This window comes from Andrena cerasifolii, chromosome 1 (assembly GCF_050908995.1).
Source record: "Andrena cerasifolii isolate SP2316 chromosome 1, iyAndCera1_principal, whole genome shotgun sequence".
NCBI lineage: Eukaryota > Metazoa > Arthropoda > Insecta > Hymenoptera > Andrenidae > Andrena > Andrena cerasifolii.
Genome location: NC_135118.1, coordinates 6,279,008 through 6,301,657, shown reverse-complemented (window position 1 = coordinate 6,301,657; position 22,650 = coordinate 6,279,008). Strand labels below are relative to the sequence as shown.

Here is a 22,650-nt window from a genome sequence, read left to right as displayed (position 1 = left end):
ATATAATAATAATAATAATAATAATAATAATAATAATAATAATAATAATAGATATATTCTGTCTATATTCACATTCAGAACTATGTACAATATAATTAATTTACAATCGAATTCGTACGAACAACCAAATAGAACCTATTAGTCGTAGTATGTATATATTTATATATTTATATTTGTATATCTATATACCTAATACCTGTATTATGTATATTCACAACAAATAGTTCTCTCTGCCTCTTGCTCACGAGGGCGCGCGATCGTGTACTCGAAACTCTCTACAATATAATCCTTCTTTACCCTTATTTTCGGTTTTTCCTCCTCTCTCTCTCTCTCTCTCTCTCTCTTCGTTTCTCATCTCTCGCCTGGATCCGCGGGAAAGTACGCCCGACCCTCGTCTACCTTCGGCTACGCTCTGATTATATACAAAAATCATTATCGTGTCTATAATTATCCTATACGATATACGTGTCAACGAATGCACGAGCTCCGACCGTTTTCGTCAAAGTACACCGACACCGTAATGTTCAGTTTTATATTCTTTTATACGATTCCATTCTTCACTCCATCTCTCTCTCTCTCTCTCTCTCCCTCTCTCTCTCTCTCTCTCTCTCGTTCTCTGTCTCTCTTGCACTCACCATGTCTCTTCCACCCTCTCTCCCACCGTTTCCATCCCTTTTAACCTTGCCCATTATCACAGATATAAATAAATGTACTCTTTACAAAACAATGTACAATTCCTACCTCTCTCTCCCATTTTCTCACCCTCGCTCTCCCATGATCCTCTCTGCTCTTCTAGATGTCCCTCTTCCGGCTCCCTGAAGTCAGCGTCGACGGTGACATGCGTGCGCACTCGCTCACATATGCCAAAGTACAAAATGATAGTCGATTTATTTCGTCGTTACTCTTTTGCGTTCCCACATCACTCTCTCCCACCCATTCTTCCACGCTATACATTCTCGATCTCCCTCGCCTCGACACGGGTCCCGACGACGGGGTGACGCGTCGTGCTCCCGCTCGCCATCGTCGATAAGTGGGGTGGGGGTGGTTCTCGATAGAAGGGACGATTCGTACGACATACATATAATATAAAAAAATATCAACAATCTCGAGCATCGCGCGTCTTCCATCCCGGACCAATGTGCCGGGAGCGATTCCGAGGTGCCCGGGCGACAGCGTCGAGAATCGACGAACGCGAGGACAAAGAGGATCGCGACTTCTACGCGAGCAACGGCTACCTTGCGCGTCCCTTACCAGCGAGCGACGATCGTACATCTAAACAATATATTGCACAGAGAAGGTTGAACGTAACGAGGATTAAGTACGATGCTAATTAAAAGGTAGATCGCGTATCGCATCGACTCGAATTTCTCGCGCGCCGCGGTGCACCCGGTCCGGGAGGCCGGAAGTCCTTTCGCGCGGATCCCGTGCGAAAAAGGACGAATTTTATTCCTAATTAGTTTCACCGCGACGGTACACTTCCGCGGATGGTACCCCGCGTGTACCCGTGGACTCGGCTCGCGCCTTTCTCGTACTCGCAGCGATTAGTGTGTGTACTCTACCGTGTGCACGCCATCTTGCGTTCCCCGGTGATCCAGGCTCTGATCGCTCTTACCAAACGGACCTAATCGAGCCGCCTCGGCAGACCTTTCCAGCGATCCAGGCTGCTAGCTACCGGACCACGTGTGTATACTGTACGGGCGTGTGTATGTGTATGTGTACACGTTAATATTCCATTGGGATAATCAAAGAGTTAATGGTAGTTTAAGAATAGAGTATCTCGTAGTGCTTATGCGCTCGCCTCACTCTTCCTCTTCCACTTCTCCGACCCGAACACCTGCGACGGCCGGAGGCTTGGCCCAAAGACAAAGCTCTGTACACGGATCGCCCCGACTCTTTGCCCAAGCCCCGATTAGTCTATGGATCGTCCGCGATCGTTATCACGGATCCGCGAAACTGTCCTTGCGATCGGGCCGTCCTAGAAGGCTGCTACTTTGCACGTTGCCCGTGGCTCCTCGGAGGCGGCAGGATCGCGACTATCGGCGAATAGCCGGACGTGTCCTGGAACAGCTCGTGTCCTTACAACGGTATATACAAACGAGGATCGATCCTCGGCTCGTTCGCGATTCGTTTGGGTAGCTAACTCGTCGTGTCCCCTTTTATTTACACGGTCGAGGTTTGACTTGACGCACGGAGGACGATCGACCATGGAATCTTGACTAAAGGATAGAGGGCTGGGGTAACTTGGGCGCTGTTGGGTGCATCGATACGTCGAGAATTATCGCCCAGAGCGACGAAGAGGTGGACGCTAAGGACACCACCCTGTTTCGCGTCTAGTCCAAGGTGACGTTTCTTCAGTCGGATTTCTGGGATCCAGACACGCGGCAGACGCGATTCAGCGCACGTCTCTACTCGAATCTGCCATCTCCCAGCGCCTTCCTCCCTCGCGTACTCTCGTGCGTAAGCAGGCACTTCGACGTAATTCCTCTAATTCCTAAATCTCCCCTAAGCCGCTCCCACCCAGGTCCTCCCGGCGCGCCAGTCACCCTCCCCATTCGTCTCTCGCAGTCGCACCTTGCTGGGGAACGAGGACGATTTATGTATCCCGACGAGGACACCCTGATTCTTTATCGCCTTCTTCCTTCCCTCACAATCCCGCTCCCCCGTTTTCCTCGTTCTCTTCCGCCTGCGTCGCGCTTCTGCTCCGCTCCTCCCCGGCCCGGACGCCAAGGCGACGCTAATAAATCCCAGGACCTCTCAGGAGCGCGTATTTACAGTCCGGTCGTGGGTCCTCGCTTCCTTCGCGCCACGGCTCGATCCTGCAACAGAGAGATGCAAATGGTCTTAGCTCGCTGCCGCCATGTTCCCGTTCTTCCTCCCCCGCCGGGAAACGCGATCGAGGGGAGGTCGCGCCGCGTGACACGCGTACGGTGCACCTCCAGCGCGCGCCCGCGATAGGATCACCTGTGTTTCGAAGGGTGGTGCGCGGCTTATCGAGCGCGAGTTTGCGCGGGACATCTGTCGCTTTGCTGGGGAGGGACGTGATTAACTTTGGGCGATGGCTTAGCTTCTATGGGTACACCGAACAGTAATGAGTTCTCTGAGCGTCAGCTACCGAATAGTAATACGGGAGACCGGGGCAAAGCGAACCTCGGGGTAAAATGAGCTTTCTTAATTTATTCTTTAACAATCGAACATATATTTTTTATATTATTTTGCAAATTTTGGTGATGTAATAAATGTGTGTGATACCACAATGATAATCATGCACGTTCAGATATCGAAAAATGGAAATTCATTTAAAAAATTAAAAATGAACTTTTAGAGATTTCCAATTGGTTTTCTTTTCAATTTAGCTTCTTGGATAAATGAGTCTGAAATGTGTTATTTTAACTCCAAATTTTTTCTGAGTGTTTATAATAAGCTTATGAACATACATGCACACGTGTTTGAGAAAACATTATCCCTAACATGATTAAATAATTAATTTTCCACTGAGTACATATGCGGGGTAAAGTGACCGGGGTAAACTGAGCTGCAAAGAAAATATGCGCGAGTGATGTGCGCAATAACCTAACCTGTCAGCTAGCTGGGAAACCACACGGCGTGATGGAACAAAATCTAACCTAAAAAAAATTAAAAATCTGCCACAGTTTTTGACAATCACGGTTAAAAAAAAAAGCAGAAACTGACGTGCTACACACGTCAACCCAGCGCATGGGGTTAATAATTACCTATATCCTTAATTAAAACTCGTATTTTATTTCAGCTCACTTTACCCCAGATAGTAGCTCGCTTTACCCCATATATGCTGTAAAGTGGTCGTTGTGGCATTTTCTTTTCAAGTTGAATTTTAATATACTCTAAGTTTATTGTAAAGATTGCTATTCGTCATTTATCAATAGTAATGTTCAAGTTATAGTATAAATCTATTTCCACACATTTTTATTGAAAGGGAAAAATTTTATTCGACTTCAAACTTTTTCCGCCCCACTTTGCCCCGGTCTCCCCTATGTACCCTTGATGCTTCACGGAAAAGAAGCCTGAGTTGCGTGGAATGTGTGAAGTAGGTATTCCACACTAGAGATTTTGCTGCGTGTGGAATTCCAGATTCGGATATTTCGAAGGCTTTTCACAATTTTTTATTATTTTTAATTTTTGTTTTTTAAGCTGTTGAAATTTCCCAACTTCCCACTCGGGGAAAATTTGTTCATATACTAAGGGGTTGTCCTTAAATTACGTAAGGCTTTTTTGTGGTGGGAAAAGAGTCGCGAATTTCTTACGTTTTCTTACAAGGGGAAGATAGGAAGCCAGGTAGCGTCTTGCGTAATATTTTTTAACCTAATTTTCAATATGAGCAGCGTAAAAAACTAATATATAAACCTTTAACAGAATTTTAATAACTGAAAATGCAATGTGAAAAATATTAGATACTAAAGACGGGGAGGGCAGAGGGTGGAATATAAAATTTACGAATTCTTATACTTGTGGATGAAGGGGGTAGGAAATCGACAAAATTACCTTCGCGTAATTTAAGGACAGCCGCTAAAATGGAGGGGGGCCACCTATTTCTCCGCCTTCCGCGCGGACATGCGCGTTGGAGATGTCACTATCACTCGGTCCCCCTACCTGTACCGTCGCGACGCAACAGGGTCAGCCTCTGAAATAATAGGTCTCGGGTCCCGAAACGGCTTAGCGAGCCCGATAACGGCGACAATCGTGGCTCGCAATTATACACGCGTCTATGGCCAGGCCAACCGGTTTAGAGGCACTGCCGGCGTAAGATCGGCGAAAATATCGGCTGGCCACGGGGTTCGTGAGCCCGTAACCGGACTATTACCGTGGCGGTTACGTCGCCACCGCGCTGGATCGACTCCTGGCGGTTATCGTTGGCGCGATTACCGCCTCTCGGCCGGTGCATAATCCCCGCCGCACGTTTTCTCGTGCCGCAGTCAACGGCGTGGCGGTACACCTTCCGCTGGTCGTCCTTTAACGCGAAACCCTTGGGCTCTCTCCTCGCGACTGATGCGCTCGAACGGAAAACGGGACGGAGGAGATACGGACGGTTACTATCGGGGCTGTTACATGTGTCACCGTTCCGGCGAATCGCGGTTTTGTGTCACGCAAACTGCGCAGATAATGACGGCGCGCACAGTGGGACGGATTAACGTTTAGGTAGGCATTCAGTTCATTTCTTACATATTTCATCATTCAATGATTATAATCTAAGATTACAGGTATTATATTGTATAATAAATACAATAATCATTTTTTTTCTTGTCGCTCTTTTTAATAATGGGACTTCAAGAGTCCCTTCATGTTGATTACCATATATATACATCCATATATATATGGATCGGGGCTTATTAATAAATTATGTAGAACATCTTGATTTGTCATTTTTCGGCTGCTCTTTTTGCGTATAATTGTAATAAATGTAATCTTAGATTATAATCATTAAACGATGAAATATGTAAGGAATGAACTGAATGCCTACCTAAACGTCGATCCGTCCCATTGTGCGGCGTATCCCTGATCGACGCGTGTTTCGCTGGTGCTGAGCTGATCGTGCTTGCAGCTGGTACCCGGGGAAAGTTACGGGTACTTGGAGGTCTGACAGAGAAAATGCTGTTGAATCTGCTTAGCAATTATTCAGGTGTGCATTTACATCGACGGAATTTTTAATTCTCATATACCGTTACGATAAATTTAATCGAATCAAGGCACTGCATTAGCTACTCTATTATATAATTCTAAGTACCTATCTTTTGGAGAATAAGAAGAGTGAAAGTTTATAGGTAGATGATGGAACCGGAGAAGGAGAAAATTGAGAGCTTTTCATCTTCGACTTCATAATAGACACGCCATTAAAGCTTACCTATTATTATTATTATTATTATTATTATTATTATTATTATCATTATTATTATTATTATTATTATTATTATTATTATTATTATTATTATAATTCAGCGAGCTGGCGGGGTGACGACCTAACCCAGACCATAAAGGTGAAGAGAGGGTATATAACCTTTACGAAGCTTATCTAGCAGAAGTAGATTTCGTACGGATCGGTATTTGATGAGAACTCGCGAGAGTGGAATCGACTCAAATGCCCTCTAGAAGTTTCTATAGCTGTCTGCTTTTGTTTAGGAATCTAGAATAACCATTGCACCCAAAATGGCGCCCACTAGAGCAACACTAATCGAATCGAACCGAGCTTAAAGAAATCTGTTGAAATCATAAGCAGACCAAATCACCCTTATCCACCAGCGGGCAGCGGATATTAAATATTCAAGCTGCGTTGCCAGAAGCAACCTCCGCCACTTTTCGCAATTGCGGCCAGATCGGCTGTATGTAAACGGCTTGTAAGATCATAGTTAACTATTAGCGGAAAGCTATATACGTCGCCGTTGCGGTGGATCGGAGCTATATACGTCGTGGCTGGCTATCGATTCGCGATTACCGTGTCTCGTTCGGGTAGACAAGCCCTGTGCGTGTACGTGTGTGTGTGTGTGTAACGTACCACCACGATCGGCACGTCTGATACCGATTCTACCTTCTCCCTACGTACCGCTGCACGACGCCTCTACGCCTGCAAATGGAACGTCACTCTGCCGGTCATTTGGTGGCTCGTACCGGTTCTAGCCGCCGATTCTGCTTCGTTATTATCGTTATTATTAACTGGAATCAGTGTTCGGTACTGGGAGATGCTACCAGCATTCGTCACTGGAAGAGTTCTATCGTCATTGAAGAAAATTAAAGATATCTGCGAAGCTATTATGTAAGAACAGAATTACATATTTGTAAAACGCGCCAAGCGACAAGCCGTTCGCCGTGGAGCGTCTGGCCCAGAACAGAGGACTAACTAGCCGAACGAACGACACGTCTGCGCTTTATTGAGCTTCCCCGATTCCCTTACTATTAGCGAAGAAGTTTGCCACGGGGATCAGGGAAGTTGAGTCATTGAGTTTGATTGCTAGGTTTGCGTGGTGACACCTTCTGAGCGAAGCAGAACGTCAACCCACGTTCTCTGCTATAGACAGTCCAGGCAACAGATTTGTATATATATACACTTCAGCATTAGACGATGCTTCTACTGTTAACTTCTGAATCTAATAGTACAGACAGCTTTCATTAAAATTTTCCAATGCAACGGTAACCTACTCACCGCATTTCGGTATTACCATAGCCGAGGAACGGAGATTAAGAACATTGACCTGCCAGCAAGGATGCCAATAAAGGCGCGCAACTCTGACACGAGAGGGAATACCGAGGCAACGCGGCGGTTACGGCGCGACAGCACGCAACGCTCTCTAAATATATTCTTAAACAGGAAGCAAGGACAAACTGGCCGACGGCGCAGGCTCACCGTTCCCCGAGCGTTAATCTCTGATAATTGAAAATTATAGCAGGCATCTCGGCGATCGTCGAGATTAATTAAGCGGCGAGGAGACCAGGGGGGAAGCGGTCCGCGAGGAGGCGCAATAACTCGACCCTCTGCCGCGTTACGTAAGGTTTCTTCGAACCTCCGGATCGCCTTCTTACGGTGTCCCCTCCGTCGATATTTGCATACGTAACGACAGCTCCCAAGCGAATTCCGACCGTGGCTCGGGTCCCCGAAAATCGCTGGCATCCGATTATCGGGCGAATCAGTGGAACCACCTCCAAACCTTACCACCACCGCTGCTCCCACGGGCAGGCTACACGCGCATCCTCCGAGCAGCGAATAGATCCCGAACGATCAAGGAAACCCTATCAACGCGTGATTACACCGCCTCGGCTGCTCATGCGTGCCCGGGTTCTGCATTCCTCGCCGATCGACGAGGACCATCGATACGATTTCCAGCAAACTGCTCCGGGATTCCACGATAAGCGACGAGGAACGGCGGTGAACGCTCCGATTGAATTAGCGTGCCTCGACCTGCGCCCCTCGAACAAGTGCTTCCGACGAATACCTCGGTTTTTGCCGCGTATGCCTGGCTATCCTTCGATCGTTGACTCCTCACCGATCATTTCTCCGGCGGGTCTGGGATATTTCGCGTACCCTCGGCCGCTCGATTATCCAGGAGGAAATGGTAGCAATTTGCAAACGACAGCTCGTACGCAGCGGCGAGTACCGCGCGGTGGTTGGTACAAGGGAGCGTGTACGCGACACCGTGGCGGGCAAAAATTGTCCGCAACGGATCCGTGGCTGTTAACCGAGCGCTGATGTATGTCAACGTTGCCGCGGATCGACGGTTTACACGGTATGCGACTATCGATAGGCGATTGCCGTGTCTCACCTGGCGAACATGCCCAGCGTACAGCGGCTACCGCGATCGCCATGACAGATAGGGGCTTCCACTTTGCGCCACGCTGCGCGCCGAAAGATTCTACGCTCCAGATGGAACGGTGCTACCATCCGAGGTATTCGAGACGGGGAATCACACGCCGAGGGGATCGCTTTTCGTCGCTGCAATTCGACCTATTTCTCTGCGGTCCGGTAGAAAGTCGTAGAATTAAGCATCTGGGTGAATAATTGAACGGCGCTATCCCAGCCGCATCGACGAATTATTAAAGTGATCGGCAACTGTTAGGAACGATGGTCAGCCGGAGACTTTCACGGTGCACGGTTCGAGGAGGATGTTTTATTTGCGCTTTCTCGGCGGGGAAGCTGCGGAACGGTTTTCGACGATTTACACGCTCTACTAAGTGGCAGCGATTGTATCGGATTGAAAGGTATTTGGGTGGGATTGTGATGTTTGATCGTCGGGGATGCTGAAGGCGCGAGAGGTGCTGGGATGAATGCTTTTGGTACGTGATATCAGTTGCTTCTGAGATTCAGGCGGAGAGGTTTCGTTTGAATATGAGGGGCCGCTGCTGTTTCAGGGCAGTTCGTTGCCAGGAAGGAAAGAAATGTGACCCAGACAGCGGAAAGAGTTCGTAATGCTTACGGTGACAGCGTGATTAACGGGCCCGCTATTCCTGAATAGTTTAAGGAGTCCGGCAGCGGTGATTTCAGTTTGGAAGATAACGAACGGAGCGGTAGGTCGTTCGAGATTAATGACGGCGATATATCCACGGTAATTGAAAATCATCTATGAAACAAGATACCTGCGCTGGATGTTTAAAATTTTACTGGAAACAATTTACAAATTTCGTTTAGTTCCAGTTTAGCGAAATTCACTTCATTCTGTTCAATAGGGGCAGGCGAGGCGCCTCGTGAATTGATAATGCTTTGCAATTTGGCAGAACGAGGTAGTTCAGCGTAGAACTTTAATACAATCACCCTCGTGCGAAAGGAATACAGCTTGACGGTCGTATGTTGCATACTGACAATGGGGACATATCTAATCCGCACACGCCGATTTTGACGAGACTGTGAAAAATAGTGAAATACATTTGACACGTAATTTTTGTTATCGGGAATTGACCATGTCGAAGGGGTGAAAACAGCCCCCAATGTTGGGGGGTCGAGAACTTATCAAGGTGAATGTGTTCCAATTTCTGCTCAGGTCCCCATTTCTGCTTATTTCGTATTTTTCTTATTATTATATGCGTCACTATAGTTGCAACAAAATAATTCTAAATTATTTAAACATTTACGCGACTGCTGCACGAGCTAATAGTTAAACATCTTGAAATATCTTTCTTAAATAGTTTTTGAATTGGTTGATTTATTATTAAAGAATTAATCAATTACTCTGCAAATTTTTATCGCAAACAAATTTTTTACGCCTTCTTTATGACGAGTTATTTCTTAAATGAGCAGAAATTGGGACATTCACCTTATCTGGAATATCTCGAGAACTAGGTGTAGGACAAATTTCCATTTTTTAAGTCAGTTTTTTAAAGACGAATTCAGCCACCTGCTCAGTTTTTAGAAAATTTCACCCCTTCAACATGGATGATTGGCGACGACAAAAAGTACATATCAGATATTTCTCACTAGTCTACAAATCTGCAGAGCCGCATCAACATCAACGAGTGTGGGTTCGCTATGCTCCTTTGTGAATCAATCTCAGACGGGGGGAAGGGGCAGAACCAAGAGCTGACCCAGTCGAAATGTTAATATAAAGAAATCCTTGAAAAGACAGACGATAAGAAGAAATATGTCTTAATTTTTCAGTGGTAAAAGTGAGCTGCTATCCCAGAGGAGTCATAAATCCTCCAAAAATAGCGAGGAACTTGGATAACATGATATCCTGAATCACACAGCACTCATGCAAATGCAATGCAAACTGATTTTGCACTTTAAATGTCAACAGCATCTGATTCTTCAACCCACTACCAAAGAAAGTCCAGAATGAATATCCCAACTATCGATCATCGACTTTGGAGCAACCACTGCCAGAAACCCAGTCATCAACCGCGAGAACAATTACTCCGAATGCGACTCGTGATCTATCGCATCGACGCTAGAGCATTTTTCACTGGGAACCACGGAATTCGATTAAGCTAGACGCTGTAACCATTTGTTCGAGGCTTCAACGTTACGACGATGGCGCAAGAGTGTCCGGCGAATATTTCAAAACGTAATGGAGGCTGCCTGTCCGTTTCGGCTCTCTTTAATTCCCTTCTCCTCGTCCTCTGCTACTTCGCGCGAAACCACGCGAATGCGGATGACGAATGCCGCGCGATTACGCGACAAGTCGTTTTAAGAGATCCACTGGTGTCGTCCGACGCTTTCACGACGTCGGGCCTGACGATAAACGTTACGGGACGCTTTATCTCGCCTCCAGTTGTCCCCGTTGCACCACACCTCGCAGGCTCGCTTCGCTGCATGGTTGGTAAGAAAATGGGGAAACGGATGGGTAATCGCGGCCCAATCTGTGTTCTCCTTACCTACTGCCTCTTGCGACATCGTTGCATCGTGACCAGTTCTATTTATTATTATAAAGCGGCTTTAGTTGCATTCTTATTGCTTTCAACGCGCAGCAATTTTAGAGTATTCCTAATCGCAGTTTCGCGCGAAGAGAGTTGGATAGTTGAATTTGCAGGATTTGATGGATGGAAGATCTATCGATCACCTCTGATCAGGCTGCATCTCCTTTCGTTAAACGGAACTGTCACCTCGCTTGTTCCTCTTTCTGAGCTCCGCTAATTTTAGTTAATTCTTAGTTTTATATTCTTAAGGTTGGGCTTGTTAACAGTTCCCACTGCTGCCTCGCCCTTGCTCTAATTTTACTATCTCTATATGTATTATGTTTTCCATTTAAGGAGTAATAAAGTCGTAATAATAATATCGCATTATTAGTATTTTCACCTGACCCAGCATGCAGGTAAGTTTCAAGTGGTCCGTAGAAGTGTCGAAACCTTGGCCACCTGTTTTATCTACAACCTTCCCACAACCCTTTAATCCCATGTTCGAAAAACGAAAGAAGAAATCAGGCAAAATTTGGTAAACACGATCGCCATAGCTGGTTACCGTTTAAATGAGTTCCGCGCTATTAATTAGCAAACTGCCCTCGATATTAGCCGAAACAGTCAGCCGGCATGCAGAGCGACGTAAACGACTCCATCCATCAAATCCCTTGACGGTCAAGTTGGCGCAGTGGCACAGGGACTTTTAAACTTGCGCCCGGGATTGAGTAATAGAATCGCACGGAGAAAAGAGCCGGGAGATTAAACGACTCTAATTCGCCCGTGGACAGTGTCAAATTCGACTGTCAACCGAGCGGAAGATAGTCTGAGAGGTTCGACCCGGCGGACGAGATTAACCGCGAACCGCGTTTCGTAACGTCGCTCCTCGGACCGCGTAGCCGTGGAAGATAATGGGAGAACCGGTAAACAGGTTTCCCCTGTACCCAGGCCGAATCGTATTAAAAGCTTTGCAATTACGGGGGCCCGATAGCCGGACGTACCTACGCAGAACGCACGCGTCGATTTCCAAGCCATCGATTCGTCCGGGTGAATATTCGTGTCTAGAAAGGTGGACGTGAAAGCTTGGAAATTTCGTGCACACGGCTGGCAGGCGTCTGGTTCGGGGCCACGCGTGGAGTTTGTTTCTCGCCGATTCATGGGCCACGCCGGTATTCATGAATATTCCCGGGCACTCGGTGGTTTGAATAAGCCAGCGGAAGTTGCAGGCTGCCTGGGCCGGGCGACACCATGTCCAGTGTTCGATGAATTTCATATAGACGAAAAACACGGGGCTCGTCTTTCCGGCGATCACAAGGATAATGTCCCCCCGGAGAGTAATAATGGTAAAATGGGAACAAAGGTGGTGGAGTATTGGTAAGTGGGCGATGAAAGCAGCTTGGGGATAATAAGACTGCGAGAAACGAGAAAACTGTTTGAGAGTTTGTCAGTCGGTGATTTCAATATGAATTGCTGCACAAGCAATGTCGTTCAGTGAGAAGCTGAATTAACTCTTAACTGGTATACTGTTTTTTCAAACGTAACTGTTATCTTGGGGTCGTGGCAGACCCCAAATAAAAAAGGACACAGAAATTTGTAAAGTCGACATTAGATCAACCTCTATGAATACCTATTTTGTTTGTAGGTAATTTATAAAATAATAGATACGTAGAAAGTTAAACTATTATGATCAAATTAATTAGAAATTCAGTTTACAAACTTAGGCAACCAAATATTTTGCAGCGAACCTTGCGTGCTTGGGGTCATAACTGACCCCAGGATACCAGTTAAGGATTAAGTAAATAGTGTTCGCTAACAGGATATTGGAGTTCCGAGATGCTCGCTGGATCATGATTCCTACTATTCATAGAAAATGTAGATAATACAGAGGGTGTGAAATTCCATGCTTTGTCTTGAATGCAGTTAATCTGAGATAATTAAGATAACAGCGGTTAATTAAGATGATCTGTAAAAGTACTTAAGAAGAGGTGGTGGAAAACGACGGTCCATAAAAGACATTTGGTTGCCAGCCATCCAAAACTAATATCCATATCCATCATAGCTATCCATCTCCACAAAATTTACTCTACAGTCCCCTCTTCCGTGTGCACAATACACATGCGCACCGCAAACCCCACAACTGCTCCCTACACCTATTCACAATCCTCCCAGACCTCAGAACCCAAACAGTAATCCCCAGCCCCCAAGTCTGACGGAACGAAGTCCCTTTCGAATTATCCCGAACAGCTCCACTTTCCTCTTCCAACACCTCGCGGCCGAGTTCCCCCCGCGTTCGCGTTAAAATCGCAACCGCTCCCACAAAAAACGGAGGAGAATTGCCGGGATAAGTCGGATTAAGATCTCACGAGAGCGCTCCTCTCTCCCGTAGCGTCGGGACTCACGCTCGTGACGGTAATTTACGCGCAATCGCGACGATGATCAGAGGGGCCCGTTGACGCGGCCAGCCGTACAACCCTGACGTCGTAATTTACCGCGAACGGAGAAGGTCACGTCGCGGGGATCCTCGTTGAATCGACACGTGCGCCTCGACGACACCCCGAAGCAGCGGCTAGGGCCCGGGCGACGAGGATCGGCAGCCGCGATAACGCCGCGAAATTCAATTCCTCGCCGCGTTAACGCGTCCATACCGCGAGACAAACACGCCGTTTAAATGGAAACGCGCCGTAATTACCGCGCCGTTCTACCCGGTACGCGACGAGGGACTCGGATCCTCGCGTACACACAGCCGGCTGCAACGAGCGTGATATTACGAAGATCGAACGATCGTCAGGTCCCGGGGACCAAATTACCGGGGGCAGCGCCGCGATTTAGCAATTACCCAGGCGGACGCGACAGCGCATCGTACGTGTTTTTCCGCGAGATTCTATCTATCGCGCCGATCGAGCCGGCCGAGGCGCGGCTCGCGGTGATATTCCTCGTTATTTAATTGCGTAATTATAACACTCGGGGCCCGCTGATGACTGTATTAACGGCAGCAGCGTATACCTCGCGGAGATCGCGGGACGGTTAATTGGGAGTGGCGCGAGGTAATTAGAAATTATCCCGATAAGCGACGAGGAAAAACACGCCGCGGGTAAAAAGATTTCCTGAAGAGGGGAATATCTCGGCCGGCCGCGGCTCCGCCACCAGCTGCTCGACTTTCCTTCCTTTTTGCGCGGCAAAATATTCAATTACTAGGTAGTGGGCAGCGTGCAGATCACGCGAATGCATCGATAGGTACTCCTCGATGACTATCTGTAGCGGAATAAATGAATGTAATTCCGCGAGTATATTTACTGTACGGTTTGCCGAGTGTTTTTTACGAACTTTGTAACGCGCCAGGCAGGTGAATATTTTTGCATACGCTGAGGGAGCCACTCGCGTAACGCTTCTTTTGCCTTCGCATCGCGTTAGGATGGCTAAAGTATAACGGCAACGCGTGTCAACTTGAATAATGTGCTACAATGCACTCGACATTTTTGGGTCGCTTTGCACGCCTGGAAGACGCGATTCCCAGCTGACTGCTCCGCTGCTTAAAATGTATTGTGCATACAAGGTTGAAGCAGACTAATTCCAAGATATGTATCTACGTACTCCTGGAACTTATTAAAAAGCGGTGCAACGTCTTGTGGCTATTAGGGAAGTTTAATAGCTTTGCACCACGCCACACTGTGCCGCAAATATAACCAGAGGCGGATCGAAGGACAAAGACCCAGGTGGCAAACGTTCTGAAGGGCCCATTTTTTCAAGAAAATGAAAAGGTAGTTTACTAAGGACGAGCTAAATAACAGGGGGAAAAATATAGTGTTTAGACAAAGTCATAATATTATTTTATTTTTTGGGGGCATGGGGCCCTGGGTGGGCCTTCAGGGGCCCAGACGACAATTGCTCATCGGCCGCCCGTTAAATCCGTCACTGAATATAACCCAAGATACTACAACTTGCTTCACGCACTAGTATCCTGAAATTCCAGCTTAAAACTCAAGCTCCTATTGATTAAAAACTCTGCTACGCCCGCTACCTGTCCTGCCAGCACAAAGTTGCGAGCGTCACTAGCTCCGCGGACCAAAAGAGACGGGGTCGTGCACGGTTTTAGCAAGTTCTCCGGTTACCCAGGTAGCAACGAAAGCCGCCTCGTCGGCGGTCCGGGGGACGTAAATCCAGGCTACCGTTTCGTCCCCAGGGCGATCTCACGATCTACGCCGCGGTGTAATAAAGCGCTGGCCCCGCGATCGCGCGGCACTCTGGCCGCCGCGCCGAGAGGATCTATCCCGGGCAAAAATGAGGGTCGAGGACAAAAGGAGGACTGTCTCGAGCGTGTCTCGCCCCGGACGAAATGCCTGGAATTCTAGAAACGCGCGCGTTATCCTCTCTCTCTCTCTCCCCTTGCTTCTTCCACCGGTGGAACGACAGCAGCATCGAGCATCCTCGCGAACCGAACGAGTAGACGAACGACTGGAGAGAGAACGAGCTGGAGAGAGAAAGTGGATGGGATAGAAGGAATCGCGACGACGGGGATTTATCGAGGAGACACCTGAATCCTCCCGGAATCTCAGAGCCGTTAAAAAGATCGGATTTTAATGCGGACGCCTAGCGACCGCTCAAATCTCGCGGTCGGAAGGGGGCCCGCGGTAGCTCGAGGTCAGGCCGCGGGGCCGGATCGGAAGTTCACCACCCAGGTCCTAATGGCAATTAAATATCTGCGCGCTAATTGGCAATTATAGGCCACGGGTGTCGAGGGTATCTCGTTTCCCTGTCCACTTCTCGTGCCACTCTCGTCTGCGCCGCTCTGTCCTCGCGGGAGAACAGAGACCGAGGGCGAAAAAAGGAGCAAAGTCCGGCAGGTAGGTGCAACAACAACAGGCACTCTCTCTCGCGCGATCTGGAGCTTATACGGTATATACCTACCTGGGCCACTGGGAGGTTGAAAGGGGCACGGGGGTCCGAGACGGTCCACGAGGGAGTTTTGCCCAGGATGCGAGGGGCCTGGAGCGTTTATAAACGTCCAGCAGGCCACGGGGCCCCGAAAGGTCCCGAGGAACGCGCGCGCCCGCGGCGCGGGGGGAGAGGCCAGGCCGAGGTGACGACAGCGAAAACTAGTTTATTTGGGACGCGGCTATAAATTAGGATCAGATCGCCACGCGATAAGAGCACCGGCTAACACCCGGTTCCCTTCGAAAGGACGCCTCCGTCTCCCTTTCTCTGCCCTTCGTCCAGGTCTCTCTGCCTCTCTCTCCTCCTTGACTTCTTTCGACTGGCAAGCTACGAGAGACAACGAGGATACGTCCTCTCTGTTGCAGCTCCGGAGACCTGCTCCTCTGCACGATTCTTATTGGACGTGGACTCTAGCTGGATGAATTATTTGGGAAACTTGCTCGGGTGAAATACGCGATTCGAGGGTGGTTAGTGGGTGAGGTAGGTGATAGTTGTTGGGAAAGGAAGGTGAATATTTGTGCATATATCGAGGGAACCAATTTTGTAGGTGGCACATTGGGATTCAAGACTTTTATGGTGCTTTTAACTTTTGTTCATTCTTGGTGAAGAATCGTTCCTCCATTGATTAGTAAGATGCAATGAATGAGGGTCGTATTAAGGTACTGTATTTTGGAATTGAGTGGTTTCTGTTAGAGCTGTGAATGATCTAGTAGGGTAGACCGGGGGCGGTAGTAACACTTTGACTTTGGAGGTTTTTTTTACGAAAATGTTACTTACTTATCTGACATTATTTGAGCCACAACAGTTTCGCTGTATGCCAAGTAATACTCCGGTTATTAATAAAAAATGAGAAGAGGAGAAAGTGTACAATCGTCCCTGACACCGGGTCGGTTGTAACACTGCATGGAGTCGATAGTAGCACACATTTAACTATACAGAATTCGAATATTTATTGATTTTAATTATAATAATGAATGAAAAAAGTGGAATTTATAACCAATTATGCGGTGTCGCCATTGTGGCAGAAATAGAAAAAGTTTTGGCTGGTGCATTCTTCGTGTGATCAATCCTTACATTCGGTACATTGCATCCATTTTTTATTTGGTTTGCTTGTGCTGTGCTAGAGGATTCCATGCAAACACGACAATATTATTCATCTTCTTTGTCACTATTCGGTTCTGTCGCGATACAATTACAATCGCCCCTAGGCAGGCTTTTGAACTTAAATTATAAATTTTGATTAACGAGACACTTAAAAGTGATAACTAACGATCAGTATTACTTTAAAAATGGCCAGATTAAATATTAAAAAAAAATAATAAAAGAACATGTACTTGCAAAGGGAGTATTTATATTACAATTTCAAGTCAGTAAGGAAAAGTTACTTTAGGGTATCGAAAAGTTATTTCCTTCGCTGTGCATGTCTATTGTGTATCTATACTGCTAGGATATGGATGTGTGTATTCGAAATGTCATTCTTCATCATATATCCAAAATTTGTGTTAATATCTATCATATGCTTTGAGATATTTAACGCGTTACAATCGCCCCCGGTCTACCCTACCCCGTTTCGATAAACACGAGTCGATTCGTGTTCTGTAATCGATAGCAAGGTATGCAGGAACGCGGTGATGGTGACTCGATGGACTGCAAAGAGAATTTTGGATCCTCAAACTGATGCTGGGATTGAAATTATGGAAAGTGTCAATGAGCCGCTCCTCGTCGGCCCTAATCTTCATCTTCGTCGGGTATAATCGACAGATCTGTTGAAACGAAGATTCCGATCTATAATGACAGGATTTTTTTGTTGAAGAAACTCGTCCCGGCTTGTTTACAACCTCGAGGAATCAGATAGCCTTGAATGTAGCGATATCCTCGAGGTGCTCGACGAAAGGAGCGAGAACAAAATCGGAGTAGAGAAGCCCTGGAGATGAATCTGGCGAATCGTTTGTAAGTAAACGAGGGGACAACGGTTCCACGGTCTTCTTCCTCTTTCTTGCCGAGGCGGTGAATGGAACGAGGTCGGATAACCACTTTTCTATCTCCTCGCCGAGTTTTCTCTCCATTCGAGCATTCTGCCGTATTAGCGGCACCGTTCAAAATCGATATCGCCCACGGAGATAGGCGGGAGCCGAGTTTCTGGTGTCAGGTGCCGGGTAACTTGCAGTAGATTGGGATTCTCAGGCTAACATCGCCACTTCTTGCCTATCTGCGGTGTTTCTGATAAGTTGATGACGGGGGTGGTAATGGCATCGCAGATTGATGAGAGTTTAATAAATGTATGGAAAGTTTCGGACGTGAAAGGGGTGTCCCATATAACCAGTTCAGTTCATTTACTAGTCGAAAATGAATTCAATGAGAAATTTACGAAGAAGGGTTTGGAGATTGACAGTATAGGTATAGGATCAAAACGCAACCCTTCCTTATCCTCATCGCTAGATACAATGGTAGTCAAAAGAAAATCTCTTTGAATAATTTAACAGCAATATCGAAATCCGCTCTACCACACAGAATCACAGAAATCCCCAAAATTGATCATTGATACACAGCCAGTTTTAAAGCACCCGTCCTCTGACCAGAATTGTCCATTACATCCCAAGCTATTATACATCAGAATTCCCCAGAACTCAGAATTCCTCAGCTCCAGATCAGCAAGACAAGCTCGACTAATTCTAAAACGTCGCAGCCAATCAGGTAAAACGTCACGGGAAACGATCGAACTTCAATTCAGCGACTATTACCGCGTAGTTAGCTTTTCCAAGCCCGACCCGGAAAGCCCGCAACCCAGTCCCCAGCTGTCGACCTGGTCTTATCAGGGCCGTGGTCTCGAGGCGCGCGTTATTTCGCCGTTAATTCGACCCCGGTGTCTGGAGCGTGTCCCATTCGAGAGAGGAGAGTACGCGCGAGTGGACCGCGCTCAGTCAGCAACGCGACAGGTTGAGGTGTGTCCGAGTACAGTGTTTCAGAGCGCGCACACCCACACAGACGCACACGTACAGGCATGTGGCCACAACGGAATGGACCGTGAGCAAGAGAAAGACGCGGCCAGCCAGCGGTGATTCCATTCACTGATTGAAATCTCCGTCCATTTGTCACTGTCAAGAAGGTGGCGATAGCCTCTCTTCTCTCCCGTTCTTTCTCTCTCCCCTCTGGGGCTCTCTCGCTCACGCTACAAGGGTACTGCCCACACGCTCCTCGCTACTCAATGCCATTATTATTTCAACGCGAGTCCAGGCCTAACGACCAATCGACGCCCGACGGATATTAATTTCTTATCGATTTTCCCGAGGCGCCGGACCGCTGACGCTCACCCCAGCGCCGCGCACTCGATTCAAATTAAACACGCCATTCCGCCGATTTGCAAAACCGATTACCGCCCTCCCGTGTACACCACTCTCTTCCCTCTGCTTTGCCCCTCTTGTTTCTGTTTGCTATCGCGAAAGAGGCGCGCGATTAGCGTTACCGTTGTGATTACGATTTGTCAGCGAGTCGTCCAGCCACGACGAAACAAGTCTCCTTCGGTTTTGGTATGGAACGGAGTGGAGACTGATTCATACGTGACATTTCCTTGATGCGAGGTCGTTTGTACGGGGAATTCTGTTCGGTATCAGTGATTTGTCTACAGCGGTTCGAATCAGCGAAGCCGTGCGGCGATGCACATATAGCTACAGGGTTTTTTTTTAGAGTGGCGAGAAACGGGATTTCGATTCGATGACGAATGTACGGATTGAATCAGGTTTTGGCACTCACCTGGTGAGACGCGACGATGATCCAACGTTGAGCCTAGCGCGCTTTAAACCGGCGACACGAAACCACTACCCATGGACTGCGATCTGGAAGGGACATTTCAAATGTTATTCTTCCAATTTCGCTGTGCGGGCATGAGTTTGGGAAACACGCAGCATTCGCGTCGTCTCTTTCATGCAGCTAGAGGATTGATAGATCTCCGCTGAATTTAAGAGACAGTGAAGTCCACAACTGAGGCAGTCGGTCAGTTTATGGATTCTCTGAGAAGAGTAGGAAGGGAAAGGTTTAAAAGGAAGCTGGAGTTTGATCATTTGTGAGAGTGTACTCGGCATTTTTCAGCAAATCGTCATTCATAGTCTCATGTATGATTGAAACAATCTTTTCCACAATACGCTAACAACGTGTATTCCCCAGACTCGCAGGATAAACTCTGACGGAGAAAAGCATTTCCACCTACCCCTTGTAGAACGGTTTGAACGCAGTGGTGGCCTCCGTGGGCGGTAGGCTGGCAGTGGTCTGGTGCTGATGTAGAATGGAGTTCTGTCCCGCCGGCGAGAAGTCCTTGTGTGGAGAAGCCTGCAGCCTGGAGCTGAAGGAGGAGCCGCTGCTGGCCGAGCCGGAGCTCGTGGACAGATAGCCCGCTCCAGGGTGGTTCGCCCCGTACGGATTCGGGTTACCGTTGCTAGCGGCGTTCCCGTTGCCACCAGTGCAGTAACCGGCCGGTGGTGCCTGGATCACTCCATTGGGTGTAGCCACCTTCATGTTGGGCGGTGTCTGGGGTGGAGTGTCCGTACCAACCTCGGGAAACCCCGCCGCCGCCGAGGAGGACGCGCTCGAGCTCGACCCGGACGACGAGTTGGGGTTGTAGTGGAGCTGGCCCCCGGACGAGGACGAGAGGAAGCCGCCGTACCTCGCGGCGGCGCTGGAATACGGCGCGGTGGCCGCCGCCGAGGGGCTCATCGACGCGGACGATGGCAACGCGAACGAGCTCAGGTTTCCTCCAGCTCCACCGCCACCCCCGACGCTACCGCCGCCGGAACCCAGCCAAGGCTGCTGGGAGTGATGGTGGTGGCCCTGGCTGGCCAGGTGGTGCTGCTGCTGAGCGTAATGCTGCTGATGGTGAAGGTGATGGTACTGCTGATGGTGAGGGTGTGTGGGCGGAGGGGGCGTTTTGCAGGCGGCCGTGTCCGCGAGGGACCAGATCTTCGGCTTGGTGGCGGGTATGGGCACCCCGGCCGCGCTGCAGTCGGACTTTATGACCTCGTCCTTGAGGTGCTCGTCCCCCGCGTAGCTCTGGTGATGGTGATGGTGGTGCTGCATCGCGTGATGAAACGGGTGCTCGCTCCGCCGCGGGTCCTCCTCGAGATCGAGGTCGTCCTCGTCGTCGAGGTCCTTGTCGTGCTGCAAGTGCTCCGCCTTCACGTGCCTCATCGGCTCTGCAAACAGACCGTCACGCGTCAATTTACCAAATTGCCCTCGGGGCAACGGAGTGGTTCCCGATGGTCGGCCAACGGAACACGCTCCCCCGGCTACGACGCGAATATCGTCGCGCGCGTATATCGAATCACAGCGAGGCTAATGGCTCGTGAAACCTCTTCCACCTCTTGGAAGCCACCGGGGGCGCTGGGCCGCGGAAAGCGTTTTCCGCGGAACTAATAGAAAATTCAGTAGGTACTATCAACGGAATCGCATTAGACTCCCACACCCCTGCCCCTCTATTTGGTCTCGGCGAGATGTCAGAATTAATGGTTTATAATCCCTCGGTGTGAAAGTGAAACACACGCGAGTCACTGTGTATATCAAGGCTCCAGGGGGTTGCGAGGGAGCCGACGACGCCCGAGAGAAACGCAGGAGAGCTAGCCTACCCCTGCACCCTTGCGCAGTTAAGCTGTAAGGGATGCTGTGAAAAAAAGGGAGCGAAGCCTTCAACCACTTTGAGGCGCGAGAGATTTTAGTTCCCCCTCGAGGCAGAGAGCCGGGGAGGGAGAATAGGGAAGCTGTATCTTTTTTCCCCCCATTCCTTCTACCGTTCTCTCCGTCCCGCTTCGCTGTTCGTCCTCGCTCTGTCCTCCTCTCAATTCTCTCGAGGCACCCTAGGATCGTCCCGAGCGTCTGCCAGCTAGCCAGCCAGCCATCGAGCCAAGCCAGCCAGTCAGTCAGGGGTGAGAATTTCATTAAGAGGTTCGAATGAGTCGGCAGAGGGTTTACTTGATGGGTCGTCAAGCGATAATTCCCAAGCTAGAAGGGGTCGCTACCCTCACGGGAGAAAGAGAGCAACGGGGCCGGGTAGATGAACGGACAGACGGAGAGAAGGATACAGAGAAACAGAGAGTTTAGGTTTAGGGTGCGTGCACCCCCTTATAAAGGGAACCTTATGGGCCAACTAAATAGATACCGCCGTCGAGTCCACAAGTGGCTCTTTAACTTTTGACCCCCTTTTATCAGACGGTAATCTCATAATCTTCGCGCCGTCCGACTACCGTATCTCGAATTCCAGGTCAAACACGATCCACGCGAATTGCGTAGATTAAATTTCTACAATTTCTGGATTCGTCGGCCGCTAGAGGAACGGCAAACTCCAGTCCTCCGTGTTTAATTTAGAAACAAGCATCCTTCTGGTGTATCTAACAATTGCCTGCTGTTGACACACTCAAAAAACCGAGTGGCCCACTCGTCGGGGATATCTTACGACTGTATGGGCCGTAGCAACCCTCGTCCACGTACTTGCGCCATTCTCAAGTGATCTCCCTCCGATGGTCAACATGGAAATTCATGAGGGTTCAGAAAGCTCTTGAATTTAGCAAAGCATCGGCAAACGCGAGTACTGCCTCGTTCAAAGTCAACGTCCCTTTTATGTCCGTACCTACGGTAGGGTGTCCCTTCTAATGACTTTTTTCTTGAATTTAAGAATTCGATCCGAGACGCGTCCTGATTTATTTTCCCTTGCTGTGATAAACGTGGGTGCACAATTTCGGCTCGATGAAACCACTCTAAATCCTGCCTCAAGAGGCTTAAAGTTTCGAACGAAACTGTACTCTTGCAAACAGCTGTTTTTTTCATATGCAACCGTGCATGTAAACAAATGTGTGATGAAATTAGAATTGGGATTATATAGTATCTATTATCGGT

At 48.4% G+C, this 22,650-nt stretch overlaps 1 protein-coding gene across 5 annotated transcripts in view; it reads right to left on the bottom strand.

The window, feature by feature from the left end:
- Positions 1-553: 553 nt before the first annotated feature.
- Positions 554-22,650, bottom strand: part of LOC143367303 (homeobox protein caupolican) — a 121,567-nt gene continuing 99,470 nt past the window's right edge. For 4 of the 5 annotated variants that reach the window (XM_076808961.1, XM_076808974.1, XM_076808983.1 and 1 more), the window contains exons 5-7: positions 19,979-20,957; positions 19,525-19,607; positions 554-2,816 (exon numbers count right to left, since the gene is read on the bottom strand). In XM_076808961.1, the coding sequence (XP_076665076.1) occupies positions 19,568-19,607; positions 19,979-20,957 (1,019 nt within the window). In that variant the 3' untranslated portion in view covers positions 554-2,816; positions 19,525-19,567. The remainder of the gene's footprint in view (positions 2,817-19,524; positions 19,608-19,978; positions 20,958-22,650) is intronic. The other variant, XR_013085013.1, reaches the window with a different exon arrangement.